General features: G+C 42.7%; 3 protein-coding genes and 1 long non-coding RNA gene across 18 annotated transcripts; 3 read left to right on the top strand and 1 right to left on the bottom strand.

The window, feature by feature from the left end:
- Nucleotides 1-210: 210 nt before the first annotated feature.
- Nucleotides 211-1,385, top strand: LOC135611755 (F-box/kelch-repeat protein At3g23880-like). Its single transcript, XM_065107401.1, has one exon. The coding sequence runs from the start codon at nucleotides 231-233 to the stop codon at nucleotides 1,329-1,331; it is 1,101 nt and encodes a 366-aa protein (XP_064963473.1). The 5' UTR covers nucleotides 211-230; the 3' UTR covers nucleotides 1,332-1,385.
- A 1,964-nt stretch (nucleotides 1,386-3,349) lies between these two features.
- LOC135613217 (proline-rich receptor-like protein kinase PERK7) lies at nucleotides 3,350-5,904 on the top strand. The gene is made up of 9 exons (XM_065110313.1): nucleotides 3,350-3,647; nucleotides 3,723-3,857; nucleotides 3,976-4,512; nucleotides 4,596-4,682; nucleotides 4,760-4,830; nucleotides 5,013-5,089; nucleotides 5,175-5,322; nucleotides 5,408-5,569; nucleotides 5,650-5,904. The coding sequence occupies exons 1-9, from the start codon at nucleotides 3,350-3,352 to the stop codon at nucleotides 5,902-5,904; spliced, it is 1,770 nt and encodes a 589-aa protein (XP_064966385.1).
- Nucleotides 5,905-6,368: 464 nt separating this feature from the next.
- LOC103983563 (uncharacterized) lies at nucleotides 6,369-13,539 on the top strand. 15 transcript variants are annotated; one of them, XR_010486728.1, is made up of 11 exons: nucleotides 6,369-6,499; nucleotides 8,293-8,437; nucleotides 8,517-8,632; nucleotides 8,917-9,083; nucleotides 9,217-9,377; nucleotides 9,610-9,684; nucleotides 10,166-11,588; nucleotides 11,852-11,893; nucleotides 12,050-12,196; nucleotides 12,738-12,972; nucleotides 13,072-13,539. It is a non-coding gene; the product is annotated as an uncharacterized LOC103983563 (long non-coding RNA). The 15 variants fall into 15 exon arrangements; XR_010486719.1 differs by adding an exon at nucleotides 7,074-7,212 and having other exon boundaries at nucleotides 6,393-6,499; nucleotides 10,166-11,893; XR_010486720.1 differs by adding an exon at nucleotides 7,142-7,212 and having other exon boundaries at nucleotides 6,452-6,499; nucleotides 10,166-11,893.
- LOC135612036 (uncharacterized) lies at nucleotides 8,025-12,867 on the bottom strand. The gene is made up of 5 exons (XM_065107758.1): nucleotides 12,735-12,867; nucleotides 11,644-11,711; nucleotides 9,299-11,545; nucleotides 8,887-8,995; nucleotides 8,025-8,723 (listed from the first exon to the last, which is right to left on the bottom strand). Exons 1-5 carry the CDS (start codon nucleotides 12,850-12,852, stop codon nucleotides 8,107-8,109), a joined length of 3,159 nt encoding a protein of 1,052 aa, XP_064963830.1. The 5' UTR covers nucleotides 12,853-12,867; the 3' UTR covers nucleotides 8,025-8,106.
- Nucleotides 13,540-17,693: the final 4,154 nt, after the last annotated feature.

The following is a 17,693-nucleotide window of genomic DNA, read 5'->3' as shown; positions in this document are numbered from 1 at the left end:
TCATAAGTACCTGAAATACCATAATGTTCTATAATTATCCATATCCCCTTTAACAATGATCCCAACTCATCATATCGCTCTAATGCTTAGTTCATCATCTTGTCATATTATATATATAATCACTCGTCTAAGTAACGGAGAGAAACCGCAAGAACTTCATGCAAGAAGAAGACGGAGACGACCAAGGCCATCAAGAAGTGACGCGAAAAGTCGTCGGCCATCAAGAAGCGATGCAAGACGACGACCATGACGGCAGAGGGGATGAGACGGCAGAGTGGGGGCGCGACTACGAGGGGATGACGCGGCAGAAGGTTGTCCATAGAATCCTCCTACTCCTCCCGGCGAAATCCCTCCTACGCTTCCGCTGCGTCTCCCGCCGGTGGAACGGCATCATCTCCAGCAACTCCTTCGTGCACGCCCATGCCGCCGCTCCCCGCCTTGTTTCCGGCCTATTATACCAGAGCAGCCAAGGCACGGTGGTGTACGCCGCGTTCTGCCACGCCACTGCCTCCCTCCCCGACGCTTCCCTCTCTTTCCTCCCTGAGCCGGTCGCCGTCAAGGCCTCCGCTCGGGGCCTCCTCTGCTGCCGCGGCCGCTTCTCGTTGATGTACTACGTCTGCAACCCCACCACCGCCGTGTGGGTCAGTCTCCCGCGACCGAGGAATCTGCACAACTACGACACAGAGGTGGTGTTGATGATCGACGATCCGCCCCGGTCCAACCGCGTCTCCGAATTCCGCGTCGTGTGCGCATTTCCTCAAGTCGATAGACTACATCATGTCTGCGGCTTGGAAACGTTCTCAACCGACGAGTGGCGGTGGGCTACGTCGAAGTGGACTCCGCGCCTGGGACGGCTGTTGCCCGGGTCTGGCGTGGTGGTCGGCGGGCGAGCGTGCTGGCGGACGACCATGAACACAGTGCTCATGTACGACCCCAGGAATGAGGAGCGGTGGGGGTTCAAGAGGCCGGAAAGAGACCTCGACGGCGTCACGTGGTGGGAGATCGGCGTGATAGAGGGGCAGCTCAGCGTAGCGTACGCGAAGGTGGCATCGACGCCCGAGTCATCGACGATGGTGGAGGTGATGGTGGCCGACAGCGACTCGTGGTCCTTACGGGGGGCGTTCGGCTTCGGGCCAGGGTCGAGAGAGAACAACCTGAAGCCCCTGAGGATGGAAGGGGACGAGGAGTTGCTGCTGTGGGATGGGCAGAGGCACATCCTGGGCCGCGACATGGCCGGCCGGGCGACAAGGCTCCTCGTGGTCGACGCGCCGGCCACCTTCAGCGTCGAGTTCGTGCCTTACACAGCCACTCTACTGCATGTGAAGAGGTAACGAGCTCTTGATCTATGTGACCTCACGTCTTTGATCCACAAGTGTTCGACGTAAAGTTTTGCGTGCTTTCGTGGGCTGTCCATGATGGGGGCTTTGAGTTCTAGTCTTGCTATTTGGTGTTGCCGATGCAAAATCTTAATGATATGTGTGAGGAGTTACACTTTTGTTTTCGTCAAATCATCATACACTTTCAGCCATTCTATTCTCTTCCATCCAATATTTCTATTCTTTCAATCATCCAAAGCATTTAACTTCATCACTCGTATATCTCCATACATATGTTTGGAAATCCATTGTAGGGGGATCAGAAGCCAACCCGCCGGCGCTTCTACTTCCAGCCGCGTGCAGCGCTGAATGGATACTCAAACGAAAAGGTGTTTTCCGTTCTGCAATACTTCGGTCTTCTTCTTCTCTTTATTCTTCAGCAAGCTGACTGTTTTCCTCCAACAATTAAAAGGCAGACGACGGGTTGGCTGTGGCTTGAAGAACTTGTTGTCGCTGGAAAAAAATGTTTTCTGTTTGACATTGATTCGGAATTGTTGCATCTGTTTGATAACATGAGACCCAACAGGAGACATAAATGGAATTTGTAGAACAAACAGAGGATTTCTACGGGTTATATTTTTCTTGCTGCAGTCTGATTTCTTTGGAGATTTCTCATTTATTCCTCTCGAGTATATAATATATATATATATATATATATATATATAGATTTTTCAGATAAGTAAATTATTTATTGTGCAAAATTATAATTGATATTAACTAACTTGAATTAGAAACACATTTATATACCTAAAATGCTTCTAATGTTTTTGTAAACATTATGAGTTTTTGAAGCTTATTAACATTATTTAACTATCTAACCGTAAATTAACCTTGATTAATCATATATATATAGAAGTGTATTAACGTTATTTAACTATCTAACTCAAAATTAACGGAGATTAATCAAATCTATACATACATGTATAGGATGTTAGATTTTACAGGAATATGTATAAAACTCTAAATAAGATTAATATAATTCAAAATCATTAAGTTTTTTAAGATTATAAAAAAGTAATTTTAGGTATTTAAATGTGTAAAAGAAATGCTCAAAAAATAATGTTGAAACAATTTGCCTTTTATTTTGTTTCAACATTATGTTTTGAGCATTTCTTCTAGAAAAATATGTAATCATTTAACATTGACATATTTAAATACCAAAAAATAATTTTTTATAATCTTAATAATATTATTTAGGGTTTTAGTTAATAATTAACAATTAGATGATGAAGATTAATCACCATTACACATATTCACACATAATCTATATGGTTAAACTTAGTGGTGAAAACAACAGTTATTTACTTTAGAGGAATATATATATATATATATATATATATATATATATTTGCAAATTTGCCATTTTTGTTTTAGCATTCTATTTAGGAAAATGTAACTATTTGACGTTGAGATTGCAACGATCGCACGTGCCAAGGAAAACGTACGTCGAGCGGTCGCGCGGGAAGCAGTTTACAGCCGGCCAATATTAGGCTTCCGGTCAGCTAAAACTGGGAACCTGAAGGGTCTTCACTCGCTCCTCTCTCTCTCTCTCTAGCTTGTCTTCCTCCTCGTATCTGTCTCTTTCTCTTCTGTTACTCTGTTTCTTCCATTCCTTTCTCGCTTCGGTTTCAGCCTTCTTATCTTGGGTTTGCTACTTGGATGGCACTGCATTCCAAGCATTAAAGCGGTGGTGTTTGGAGGAGGACGAAGCCACACGCTCGACGCACCTTCTCCTCCCTCGCCCTTCTCTGACAACCATTCCCCTCTCCTGACATTACAGGAGGTTCCAAGGAAGATAACAGGATACGTATGTGGTCACGTGTGTTCATTGCGCTCCGCAGCGGCTTTATCTTCTTTGTTGTTTTGATGCCTTTTGATCATGGAGTCTTTTTGCAGGTGGTCTTGATATACTGCGTTCTCTGATAGAGGGAGAGTGGTGAGTCCTTTGGATCTTAGCTTCCGTCTCCGCAAAAATGTCGTCTGCTCCGCCGCCGGATGGTTCTTCATCTAACTCGAGCGATTCGTCTTCGTCATCGTCTCCACCGACGTCTTCGAATGCTTCCCCACCTCCTCCAACCGATAGCACAACTCCGCCGCCACCTGACTCGGATGATAACTCGTCTTCGCCTCCCCCGCCGTCTGACTCAGATGGTTCTCATCGTTCATCATCGCCGCCGCCACCCCCGCCACCGCCACCGCCTCCGCCTCCGCCTCCGCCTCCGCCTCCTCCATCCCGATCACACAAGTCATCGTCGTCTTCAAAGCAATTGTCACCTTCCCATAAACATTCACATCCGAAAACATCATCCCACTCAAACGAACGCCACCAATCTGACGTGAATCTGCCAGTTATCATAGGGGTCGTGGCAGGAATCGGGATGTTCTTTGTCCTCATGATCATCGCATGCATTTGCTGCTCCAAGAAGAAGAAGAGGAAGTCTCACAATCCAATGAAGTACTACGCAAATGCTTCAGGATATGGTAACTGAAGCAAGCCTTTGATCCAATTCCTGTCTGTCATCATCGTTGTTCATGGTATAAAGTATCTTCTTTGCAATGTTTTGATGTACTTCTCATGACTACGTATCTATGCTTGTAGACAGTGGGCTTTACAGCAATGGACCGCACCCGAATTGGCACAATGGACTCCAGGGTATGGACCATGTAGTTAAGGTGCCGCCACCTCCCGGTTCCGTCCATGGAGGAGGAGGGTGGCATGTTCAGCCAGGTCCGACGATGATGAGCAGCGGCGAAGTTAGCTCAGCCTATTCAGGGCCTCATGGGCCTGCCTTGCCACCTCCCTCTCCCATCGTCGCACTCGGGTTCAACAAAAGTACCTTCAGCTACGAGGAGCTCGCAGCTGCAACAAATGGTTTCTCGCATGCTAATCTGCTGGGCCAGGGAGGATTCGGGTACGTCCACAAGGGAGTTCTACCCAACGGGAAGGACATTGCGGTGAAGCAGCTCAAGTCAGGGAGTGGGCAAGGAGAGAGGGAATTCCAGGCTGAGGTCGATATCATTAGCCGCGTCCACCATCGCCACCTCGTCTCTCTCGTCGGATACTGCAGTGCTGGTTCGCAGAGGATGTTGGTGTATGAGTTTGTCCCCAACAAGACTCTTGAGCACCACCTCCATGGTTAGCTCTCGCTCTTGACAACTTCGGCATCATGTATGATACGCCTCTTATGATACTTGGTCACCTTCTGCCATCTATTGCAGGAAAGGGGCTCCCAGTAATGAACTGGCCGACGAGGCTCAAAATTGCACTGGGATCGGCCAAAGGCATTGCTTACTTGCACGAGGACTGTGAGTAATTTGAATGCGTTTCCTTCTTCCTCTCCTACACTGCAACGTCTAACCTTGTTCCGAATCATGTCATGAAGGTCACCCTCGAATCATTCACCGTGATATCAAGTCTGCCAACATTCTTCTGGACTTCAAATTTGAAGCCATGGTAAGGACATTCCAGCTTTCATCTTTCTTTGAATAATGCTGGTAGAAACAGCAAGAGGATCTGTAGAAAAACCAAGAAGAGAGCATCAGAATTGTAGTTTAGAGAAACAATGATTATTCTTATGAAATGGACCTTTAAGTTACTGCGTACAGAGACATAAATCCTGTATAAAACATATCCAGGTTGCAGATTTCGGGTTGGCCAAGCTGTCGTCGGACAATTACACTCACGTCTCAACCCGTGTCATGGGAACATTCGGGTGAGCAAGATGCTCTGCAAGAGGATAGCATTAATTAGAGTCGAGCAAACTCCATTAATATGTTCTTCCACCTTGATGAACACAGGTATTTGGCTCCTGAGTATGCGTCGAGTGGGAAGCTGACAGAGAAGTCCGATGTCTTCTCATTCGCAGTGATGCTTCTTGAGCTGATAACTGGACGAAGACCCGTCGACAACTCGGACGACTTCATGGACGATTCCATGATAGATTGGGTCAGTGTGCTACGACAGCATTATATACTGTTTCTTCTGCCAAATGCTCGTGGTTGTACTTTGCTCATCGCGCATGGTTGAACAGGCGAGGCCTATTCTAGCTCAAGCTTTGGCCGAAGGACACTACGACGAGTTAGCTGACCCGCGCTTAGGCGGCAACTACGATCCCATGGAGATGGCACGCATGGTGGCATGCGCCGCCGCCGGCGTTCGCCATTCTGCGAGGCGACGACCCAAGATGAGCCAGGTGAGATCACCAAACTCCTCCAAGATCCTCTGTTGCATGAAATGAATCACACCGGTTCTGATGCGACGAGAGGATTGCAGATCGTGAGGGCATTGGAAGGCGACGTGTCACTCGAGGACTTGAACGAGGGAGTCCGGCCAGGGCAGAGCACGCTCTTCAGCTCCGGCTCCGACTACGAGTCGAGCCCCTACACATCCAGCGGCAACCGTGTCAGGAGGGTCGTGGTTGCGAGCTCCGAGTACAGTGCCGAATACAGTGGACCGAGCAGTGGAGGACTCTCTGGCGAAATGAGACCTGTTGAAAGCCAAAGACAAAGAGCTCTTCCACAGCTCTGAGGAGACAGGACATGGTTTCTCCTTGAGGACAATGATTCCTGAGCCTGTAATTTAAGGTAGACGACGGCTCCGCTCGAGGGCTCTGTTCCTAGCAATAAGTGAAGGTCTTTCATTAGTTTGATTTGCTCGCAGAGTGATTTCGTTGGTCATTTGCAGAGGAAATGTTTAGAGGAAGAGAATTGGAGGATGTTGTGCTTTATGCAATTGTCTTTGTTTTGTTCTGTTGTAAATGAACTGATAGATATAGGATGGAAGCATTTAGTTTCTGCTCAAACTTGCCTACACACATGTCGAAGAAGTAAACATGTGTGAGACTTTGACAACAAGAAGTCAAAACATGTGCAAACCTGGACCCGGCGGTCAACCGTGGACCAACCAGGCCCGGGTAACGGTCCAATCTCTGTGTTGGATGGCCTAAGCGGCCCCACATTATCGCCCGATCATGACAACAACGTCCCGGTGGCAATCTTGTGATTTTTTGTGCCATAAACGCTCTCACCCTATCAGGTGACATCGCCTCCGGAAGCCTTCAAGCAGACGGCGATCGGGGGCGAAGCGGTCCGTCACGCGCCATGACGACCCCCAGATTCGCTTGGTATCGTTCTGATCTTGGAATCTCACCTCGTTCGTCGATTCCTTCGTTGTCCATCATCTCTGTTATGAGGATTTAATTTTCGTTGTTTTAATGAGGGTTTGTTGCTTAATGTATTGGATCTCTTTCGGACGATCATCTCATTTCAACATCGCCCTAGTTGTTGTTTTATGTTAGTGCTATCGTTTAATGGGTTGTTTTTGCTGTATGATCTTGAATGGATGAGCCGGGTTACTATTGTCCAGTTGTTGAGGGTATAGTTTATTCTCGTTCTCTTTTTCTTTGTTTGCTTCGTGAATTCTAGTTTTGACGATGATATTTAAGGTACAAAATGCGCCTGCTATGAATTTATGATCAAGTTGTTTGTTCGTGAAATTCGATTTAAGTTCTGCGTGATTTTATACGAAATTTCTTTTCGCTGTCTACATGTTCTCCATTGGTTGGATTCACAAGAAAACCTAATTCGACAGGGATAGTCAAGTTGTTGTTTCGTATGCGTGGTTTTGGTTGATTTCTAATGCCCTCGGTGACGTTCATGCTTTGCCTAATTGTTCTTGTTAGTTGCCATTTGTTACAGTTTTTGAAGCCGTAGAATATGTTGACAACGACTCAATATAATACTCAACTTTATGGCTCATTTTGAAGATTTGGCAGTCTTTGTGCTCGATCATAGATCATGCATACGACTGGCGGTGCGTGTCCAAGAGCAGCTGTAGGTCTGTCAGAGCATGACTTCAACACAGATCGCATTATCAAGCTTTTCTTTTCTCGGTCCCACGTAATTACATCATAGGTTCCGAAAGCTAGCACTGCATCTTGGATCTTCCCTTTAATTTCTAAAATCATACTTTAAGATTTATGAGGTGGAAAAGGGCAAGGTTTTAGCAACAATAAAGCTATAATGTCCCAACTATTTGGGTTTGGCTACATGAATTGTTTGCAGCCATTGAGCTCTATGCAACATAAGAAGGTAACAAATAATATTCAGCTCAAAGCAGGCTGGTTGAAGATGAAGCCTACTAGTGATCCTTATGGCACCTTTCTGAAGCATATTAATACTTTCTTTGGAGCTGAAGATTTTGATTCAGATATATGTGCTAGACATAGCTCCAGCTTATATCTAGTAAAGTGGGCAAACTGCTATGCTAATGATGTATATTCTATGCTATTAAAGTATTATCCCTGAAAGGAAATCTTATGACCTATGCTAGTGGAAAAGTTTATTTTATTTTATTTTTTATAATTTGTATCAGAGAAATGCTGATATTTATGCATTAAGATCAATATTTCCTTTTACCTCAATGAGAACACCATTTTAGCTGACTTCTAGTTTTGCTTCCTATCATGTAATTTTCTACACTTTTATGATTGGTTCCTGACTGTCCTTAAAAAAGTTTGTAAAATGGTTAGAAGGTTTCACTATGCTTCTTTTACCCTAGATTTTCCCTGAATGCACTAATTGACTGTAGGAAAGCGGTTGATATTAGGTTGAAACATATACTCTCCATATGGTCATATATGGGAACCTTTTTCTTGCTACACCACTAAATAGCAATTTTGGATTTCCACAATATTAATGCAAAGCATGAAGCAGTTTTCAGAATTGTTCTTTATGAAACATTGATGGTTGCATCGACTAGCTCTCTAGCTAGCTCATTGATGAGTCCATTCAATACATGCTTCTCCATATCCCTTACAATTTCGTCCTTTTCAACTGATGCAAATATACTGCTGTTCCAACCAATATCCCACATACAGTTTATATCTGGCTTACTATTTTCAATGTCTCTTGCAAGTATCATGTGAAGGAATTCAGCAATGTCATCATTATATGTAGTTTCTTTGGGGAACTTAAGACTCTCAAGATCATCATTCAATTCCTTCATCAGTGCATCCAGGTATCTAGCTTCCCCTGTTGCATGAGGCCTTGTCATGGCACAGGTAACCTCTCTTTTCCCTTTTCTCCTCAGTAACTCATATCCACAGTCTAAAAGTAACTTGTTTTCCTCTTTTGGACAAGCCTGGTTGCTGGTTTGTAGAACACCAACTGGAATATCAATTTTGAAAATTTCTTGTGCTGTGTTGCGGAAATGCTGATTGTTAATCAGAAGTTGCATGAGGAAATGTTCATCCTTGGTAAGTGAACCTTGTCCATTTACTTCAGATATTGCCTGACTCATCTGATTTAGGGTATTACAATTGCTAAGCTGCATGTTGTTATTTACATCTGCAACAAGAGATTACAGACAATATCATTAAACTTTTTTTTCCTAATTTTGTTGTTATGATAATTTTCAAAATTCAGATTGATTGTGTTGGGCTTGCATGTTGCATATATATATAGACACACACACACACACAATGTTTAACAATTACAATATTTAAGTTACCTTCTGTCAGCTTTTCCCTGTTGTTGTAAGGTTGTGGTTCTGAATCTACACTGATGGAAGCTTCTTGCTCTGGTAAAGCCTCAAAAGCTGATTTTATTATGTCATGATCCTGGGAGAAAAATGTATGAGATGCTAGCAGGCCAATAAACAGAATATAGTGCAAAAGCTTCATGGAGTTGTGTCCTGGCCATAATGAGGTTTTCATATTATTCTAGCAAAATGAATTCACAATGAATCAGTCAATTAATCGGCAAGATTATCTGTTTTCTTCTCTGTAATAGATTTTGTTTCTACTTTGCCTGAGGTTTTAACTGATCTATTTTATCATAGGGCAAAAAAGAGATATTTTCATCGCTCAGAGTCAATGCAGATCGACTTTGTTGCTTCAATGATTGGAGAGAGGATAACTTACATTGGTCTCCGCAACTGTCTCCTCTTCTAATACTTCTTTGTCTTCGCCAGCATCAACTGAAGAATTATCTGACACCAAGGTTGATTTAGTTTTCTGCTCTAGATGTTGTTCTGAATTTGTTTCATGAAAGCTAACTTTTGTTCCTTTTTCTTTACTGATTCTTTCTTTCCATCTCTTCTCCAGATCATGTAAGAAGGATGATTGCTGTCTTTTCTCATTTTGTGTTCTATTATATCCAGAACTGTCCCCTAGAACTTTATGTCTTTCACCTTTCTGAACTTTCATGTTTGCTGTATCTACTTTCTTTGCAGTTGGAAAATTTACAGGCTTCATCAATGTTTTCACCAGAATTTGAGGCAGCTCTTTATCAGTTCTTGAATATCTCTGTAAGAGCTTCGTATCTTCAGAGTTCTTATGTGATGATGTTCTATCCAATTCAACATAGGCAGAGTTTCTCTCCATTGTGTTTTGCATCTCTTGATGACTGCTCTTTGCATGTCCTTTTGGTTGCTCTACATTTCTATCCTTTTCTGAATTTCTTTCTATAGCTACAACTGTGCCGCTAGATAACATCTTATGCATGCTTATTTTCTCGGTAGATTTCCTAGATTTCTGTTCACTTTTTGTTGCTGCGGTGGCCTTCAACTTGATGTTTGTAGCACGCTCTTTTTCTTTTGCAATTTCACAAACTTCATATTTGGGTTTTACTTTGACTGCTGCTTTTTGCAACGACCCTCGGGTGTTTGTCTGATTGCTTGGAAGAGCTAAGCAATCTTGGTCATTGTCCTTTTGGTTCATGCATGTATCTTTATTGGCAGCTGCTTCATCATGGCTGATGGACGGTTGCTTCTTTTTGGTTCTTTGCAGGTCACCTTCTTGGTTTGATTTGCTGATAAGCTGGCGAACTGATTCAGATATGTTTCTTCTCTCTTCTTCTTTTTCTGCCTTTTCTCTCAGTTGTACCAAATTCTTCTTGGCTATCCCTTCTTTTAAACTGTGGTTTATATCGATGTTCACGATCTTCCTATTGATTTCAAGATGCCTCTTTGGTGCATGATTTGACAATGGAGTCATGTTCCGTATATAATTTGTCTTCTCCTTGCTGCTTTTGTCCTTAGTTTCGTCAATGCCGTTTTCATTCAGAATCTTGTTCTCTTTTCTCACTTTTTCATCTGCTATTGACGTCTGACCTATCACCATCTCTTTCTTAGACTTCGGTTCTTTCTTTCCTTCAACTTTTTTCCCCTCAGCCTTGGGCATCGGAAGTTCTTCAAGGCCCATAAGTTTAGCAACAATATTTGGCATTCTTACACTGCTGCTCACCAGGCTTTTAGGATCCAACTGCTTGGTGTTCTTTGAAGCAGAGAACTTGCCACTACCAGTTGAGAAGTTTCCAGGTTCACCACCATGGCCTTGTTTGTGTGTAATGCCTGAATACAAGGAATTAGGCAGCGATCCAGGACCACAACTCAGAGACTGTTTGTGTGTAGCGACTTGCGTTGATGCATCTAATGAACTCTGACTATAATTTGTTTTGGCTATGCTTTTTTTCATAGAAGATGATGGCGTTTTTCTCTGCCCTTGAATTCTGGTATCATCATTTGCTTTGGTGAATTTGTAGAAATGGTTGATGGACCCATCAAAAGAAATTCTGGGCTTGTACATTAGAGCCTTCCGATTGTCTTTGACGTCAGATGTTTCATCGTCTTCCACACCCTCGAGCAATTTGATCTGCCTCCCTTGAGAGCCAACCATGTAATCTGAAGCCTCCTGCAGGGTGGCAAGCATTTTCAATGACTCTTCCAAATCTATGGCCCCTTTCAACAATTCTCTTCCAATCTGAATTGAATCCTTTCCAAAATTTGTCCTATCGGAGAAGGTTTCGAGGATCTTATTCAATTTCTGAACACCTTTTGATATTTCACCGACTTGCAAGTTGGATAAAAAAGGATATCGATCGGCATGATGTTTCGTGCTGTATAACAAGTGTTGATTTGCAGTTCCTGCATAATATATAGATCCACTATGTGGAATGAGCTCGTTACCAAATTTAGCTATGTAATGAAGTTTTCCACTATTACTGAGTGCCAGTGCTAGTGCCATTGACACATCGACAGAATTCTGAATGCTTGTGGCTCTTCCAACAGGAACAATCTCCCGTGAAGCAACTTGAGGAGCAGCTGTTTTGTTATGTTTGGTGCTGAACCATATTTCCGTCACTTGTGCGCTGACCGGATTGTTGCTGCTCTGCAAACTCTCCCAACAAGAACAAAAATAACATCACTGAATGGTGCATACAGCCGAACATATTCCATTATTTAAAAAGTTGTGTTTAAGGAACTTGCATAGTTCTTCTTCTTCTTCATTACGTCTCCTGTTCCTCTGGACGACCGTCGGGAGCTGACATGATACTCTACAATATTATTCAAAGAAGATGATTAACATGTCGAGCATATAATTCTCAAGCCAGGGATATATAGGATATCTTTTAAAAATATCATCTTTGTGTTATTATGCCGGAAATGGCACTGATATGCATTTCTTGTTGCAAAGGCTGCTGCATCTATGCCCAAAATATGGAATGAAACAGCGAAGGTAGGCGCTAATCGTATGTAGACTTTGCTGTTGCTTTGTTTCTTTAGGATATTTCATGATCATGCTGTTGCTGCTCATGATTTGGTTCCTAATGCGGTGGCACTAATGCTCGCTCGTTGCCTTTTGTCATAAAATGACTTTTTTTGTTTTCTACAGATGCAGAATTATTTCAAGCATAGAACAAGCTCGTCTGATGAAGGGATCTTAGGTCCTCCTAAGAGTTCTGTTCAGAAGACCTTGTTTCAGAGTATCTTGTTCAAACGGATCATGGAGGAAGCTGTCTGTCTACCCCATTCACCGAATGTAAGTCTGTGAGTGAATAGCTAGGATTCTTATCTAAGCAAATTTGATTTCTTTTGTTTTATTTGAAGCTCCTAAGATTATGCAATTATCCTAGCAACTCTTAATTAGGTTCGAGGGAGAAAGTTTTGGATAAAATCAATTTTTTATATATTTTATAAAAAAATGGGAAAGCTTAAACTATAGTAGGTTGGTTTTGTCAACAATTAGCCTAAAGAATGCTCATAATTAATAAGTTATTTCCAACATTAAATAATTAACATTTCTAATGATAGAAGAAAACCTCTAATTAAAATTCTAAAGATAATAAATAAGGAACTTTAAATTCCTTTGTCCATCTCAAACCTAATTAAGAGAGTGGAGCAGACGATGAGCATAATAATAATCAAGTTCTAATAAATAGTCTTTTTGTTTTGTGGTCTCTCTTCCATTCAAACTGGAATCAGGTAATGTATACATACTGAAAGGTCGAGCTATGTCATATGCTTAGATTAACTCATCCACCGCTCGCCATTTTGCTCTCACGGATGTTTTAACATACCAGAAGCAGGTGGCTGCGCCGGTTGCTGTCCCGATGACGATGCAACATATCCCAGCTTCTCCTTCCTCCTCCTGATGTCATCCAACAGCTTCTGTGCAAAATCCGGTCGCTTCGCCATAGACACACTCTTCTTCTTTCTCCTGTTAACCTTGTCGCCGCACCGTGGAGTTCTCCATGGCCTTCACCTTGAGATATCCGGTGGAGATCAGCGTGATGGTTATTTGTTTCACCGACGCAGGTAGGTGACTCCTCTCTTTGTTTCCAGGTGAACTGTCCATTTCACAGCAAAAGCGTGGGCCATCTTTTACTCAACCGGGACGTTTATCTCGAACGCTAGATTCTGCAGCTGCTGCATGAGTGCGTCCGCGTCTGCCTTGGCTCCATTCCAAGCAAAGCAAGAGGCCTTCTCCTTGCGGAAGACTTCTTCCCAAGCTTGCACGCAAAGCTTCTTCGGCTGAGGAAGTGGGAGGTCTTGTAAGAGGTGGTGTGTCGTCGCATGGGCGGTGAAATGCCGGTGTCGATGTTACGTCTCCTCCTTTTTTTTGTTTTAGCAGCCAAAAACCCTCATGGATTGTGTTGATCCATCTATTGGAGCCATGACATCTTTTAGCTTTGAAGGATTCATCCCAACCACCGTTTCGACTAATCTGATGGACTTTACCTCGAAGATCTCGATTCTTTATCTGTAGTATGAATTGTTAAAGTTATGGCAATGGGGCCAAACACCATAGTAGTAGGATGAGGACACTGAAAAGTACAGTTTACCTGTTCTGATGAGTTGGATAGAATTAGAGAGATTTCTTTAGATCTTATGTGTATTTACATAGGTATTAGTAGTAGAGGGAGATGAGAGTTTAGTATACGTCACGTCCTTTCTAATAGTTATGGGCTTGACTGACGCAAGTCTAATCTAATTTTGCGCATGAGAGAGTATGTTTGGGGGGGTTTAATATACATCAGGTTTTTTCTCCTATCAATTCAAGTCAAAATAGTTATTGATGGTTGTTGATATAAAACTTTCAAGCTCTATGAAAGATCAGTTGGATAATAACTAATGAACTAATCAAAGGCTAGTAAATAAAAATAAACGAATAGAAATTATTACACTCCCATTCTCGTCGAAAACCACCATGTCACGTTCTTCTTTCGTTGGGACGAGAATAGCTGGTTAAGCAACATAGAGCTTTCTGTATGACCGTTAGGTAAAAAGAGTTATTTTATTGAATGAAGTGATATATATATATATATATATATATATATATATATATATATATATATATATATAGAGGAATATATTTTTTTTAATCATGTACTTAAAATTTTTATTATTTAAATTTGTGATTGATCCTTAAATTGATTGAAGATATAAGGAATACAACGATGGTATGTTTCTACCATGATCTTTTATCGGATGTTATTCTATATCATGATTTTCTATCATGCCTTTGCAAGAGTAGGTTTTTGTCAAAGATGCCATGTAATTGAAATATCTTACCTATTAGTTGGTCTGAAATATGAACGTGAGAAACACGTAGTTCATGTGTGACTACTTGATCTTTAATAAAGTGAAAATCGATGACAATGTATTTTATATATGAGTGGAATATTAGATTAGTGCATAGATAGGTGGCATCGACGTTATCATAATATATTATGGGAGTAGATTGGGAGGTGATGTCAAGTTCGTGTAATAGATTAGTGACACAATTGAATTCTACAGCAGTGGTGACGATGACTCAGTATTCAGCTTCAGTGGTAGATTTTGCTACTGTATTCTATTTTTTGGAACTCGATTGGTTGAACTTTGCCTAATCATAGATTTTGAGTGATTGAGTTGATTATGTAAATTGAATCGAGAAAAATCTCTCCCTCAAAACTTATATAAATACACATTACCTCAATGAATAAAATCAATCCCTTTCATAATATATTCCTCTATTCTACATGATATCAAAGCTTCCTTGCTTCTAAGCAAGGCTTCCTCCCTCTCCTATTCTTCTCTTTCTTTCATCAGAGTTCCCTCGACACCGATGAAGGAACTCTGATCATTGCTTCTCATTTAAGATCTCCCAAAGCCCTCCTCGATTGTGACTCTTACTCAATCACTAGCCTGCCAACTCACTGTCACCGGGATGCTAACGTGGGTAGAGAAATGCCCACCTCCCCTTTCCTAATTGTAGATGACAAGGCAAGAACCTTCTGCCCCCACCATACTATGATTTTGGGAAAGGTGACACACGTCGATCGTCGGGAGCAATAACTCCCTAGTGAAAAAGCTTGTTTGCCCCTTCCTCGATCGACTGGCACAATCGATTGTTGTTCGCCTATTCTGAGTGGCCGCCAGTGCTGATAAGCGATGCCTCTGTAGTCATCCTTCACTGACGACATATGATAAGGAACCATACCATTCGACCGTTTGCATAAATGAGCCTCATGAGGGCATACGCGCTAGGTCCCCATCAACCGTCGATCTCCCTCTGCTAGCTACCCAGGTATAAAAGTCGATCCCCAAGGTTTGAAGAGGAGACTCGATGTAAAACTTCTACTGTTCCTACTCCACTCATACTAACTTTATCATTGGAGGGATCGGGTTAGGAAATCCCCCCAACACTGACCGCTTGTGTAGGGTTCTCAATGAACCCAAGGCACACCTTAGCTCATCTCTAGAACCCTAAGGAGGCCAACACCCCCTCAGTTTGACTCAAAAACCATCTCGACCATTCAACGGTCACCTTAGGATCACTTCAACTAGACTTTTCTAGACTCCTATCGTCTTGCACAATTGTTAGATGAGCTTGTGCCTTCGAGATAGAATCAAACTGTGTCGATTCCCGATCAATGGCATCAACATTATGATGCTAGAAGAAGAGCCATGATCCCTTGGCTCCTAGGAGAGCATTGATAATGGCATTTAGTTTTATATTGATTGAGGAGTAGGGGAACCAAGAGCTTATAAGTCCGTCGAGTCACCCTTATTCTTAGAGACGCTTTTTAAGACTCACAAGCCTCGAAAGGACAAAACCGTGTAGGTATGCTTACAACGAATAATTCTTCACGAGCATGTGAGATCACACAAATGACGGCTAAATATTAACTTATTATCCGCGACCCACTTTTAGAGTCGAAGCAAGAGCCGGAGCCCCCGATCATTGCTCTTGGACCCCTCCCCGGTCGCTCTCATATCCTAGATCTTAGATCGCAGATCTGAGATCTCCTGCAACTGGAATCGGAGCCGAGACAACTCTCCGATCGCTATCGGCTTTGCTAGTTGCGGTCACAGGTGTCGGAGATATGTTCACTAGGATTAACTATATGGGATCCTATCTGATCATCTCCTGATAGAATGAAAAAAAAGGAAAAACCTGTGGGAAGAAAATGTTAGCTCATGATATTATCTATGCAGATGGTTCATGCAGGCATCGAAAGATGAATTTGTAGATCGCATCTAACGAATAGGATGATTGGCCATGCACCAGCTTGCACTCTTCACTGATGTACGTGCATGGAGATGTGTTCTTATCATGTCACAAACACGAGGGATTTGATGATGCCATCCAACAATACATGATCATTATGCTCATCGATTCAGGCACACAATACAATAATGGGTAGATACGATGATAGATAGCTTTCTCCAACAAATGAATCGGAAGGTCTGTATAAGAACCTTGAGAGCTTTGTTGCGACAACAGCATTCGAGAGAGAATCGGCTGCGTTTGGGTGAGGTATCAGCACCGACAACAGCAATCAAGAGGAAAACAACGGAGAAATCAGTCGGACGAAGGTTATAGAAGACAACGAGGGCGTCGTCGGGACGGACATCCTCCGAGCGAGCGCTCGGGTGATCCTCTCCTTCTTCGCGTGCACTATGGGGTTCGCATTGATCATCCCCGGCGACATCGCTTCGTCACTCCGCTATCTCCACCGTCCTCGCTCCTCCCTCCCTGTATCTCCGCGTCTCGTGGACTTCCGGCTTCCGTGAACTAACCGGTCGATTGTTGAGAATTAAGCCGAGCGAATTGATGCCGGTTCAGACGCGGACCTCCTTCGAGTTGAATCGCGAGTTCTTGCGGTCGGTTTCATCGACTCGACTCACACGTCGTCTCCGCCGCATTCGAGAAAGAGTGATACTTTTGATACCCGTTTCTATCGCCTCTGTACCAGAGATGATTCACAACTAAAATCTTTCGGGGCGATGTGGCTGCCACAGATGATTCACAACTAAAATCTTTCGGAGCGATGTGGCACCCTAAATTTTAGTTTTCTTCAAGTAATTAGTTATTTTTATAGATTACCCATGTCATTAGCTATTTTTATGTGTACTTTAAAAAATTATTTTGATATTCTTATAATTAAACTATCTAGGTCTATTTATCGTAATCGGTTTTAATAATAAAAATATACACATAAAAGATAAAAAGATAATGTTAATATTTCAATTGGTGGTGGTGGTGGATAACATTGGTGATAATGGATCATGATACCATTGGGCTCCGCGGGTGACTGTTGTAGATGAAGAAGTGATGACGAGAGGTAAGGATTACTTAGTAACAACATCGATGATGAGTACAATGATGCACTCAACATCAAATGTCGGGATCCTTGTTTTTCTACCACTATTGAATGCGTCCATTAAGAGCTCAATAATCGCTTACCTATTGGCCTTCTAGAGCTTTCCTTTTTGGTCGACGACAATCGTGGTAAATAAAACTCTTTCTTCGATGAGTCACCTATCTTCCTTTTTTTATGCCCATATTAGAACTAACGCGGTAGTGAGGGGGAGCGACAATCGCTCATCCCAACTTCGAGTCGAGTAATCCGCCCAATGGGTCAGTAGCAAGGTGACTATCACCTTCATCGTAGATGCCACGACGACCACCATCATATGTAACAGTGGCCCTTTTGTTGCTCGACAAATGCGTCAACATCAACACGGATGGTGGTGGTTGCCATGAGATC

The sequence above is a fragment of the Musa acuminata genome, chromosome BXJ2-5 (genome assembly GCF_036884655.1).
Source record: "Musa acuminata AAA Group cultivar baxijiao chromosome BXJ2-5, Cavendish_Baxijiao_AAA, whole genome shotgun sequence".
Classification (NCBI taxonomy): Eukaryota; Viridiplantae; Streptophyta; class Magnoliopsida; order Zingiberales; family Musaceae; genus Musa; species Musa acuminata.
The sequence above is the reverse complement of the archived record's forward strand: the minus strand, read 5'-3'. Positions and strand labels throughout refer to the sequence as shown.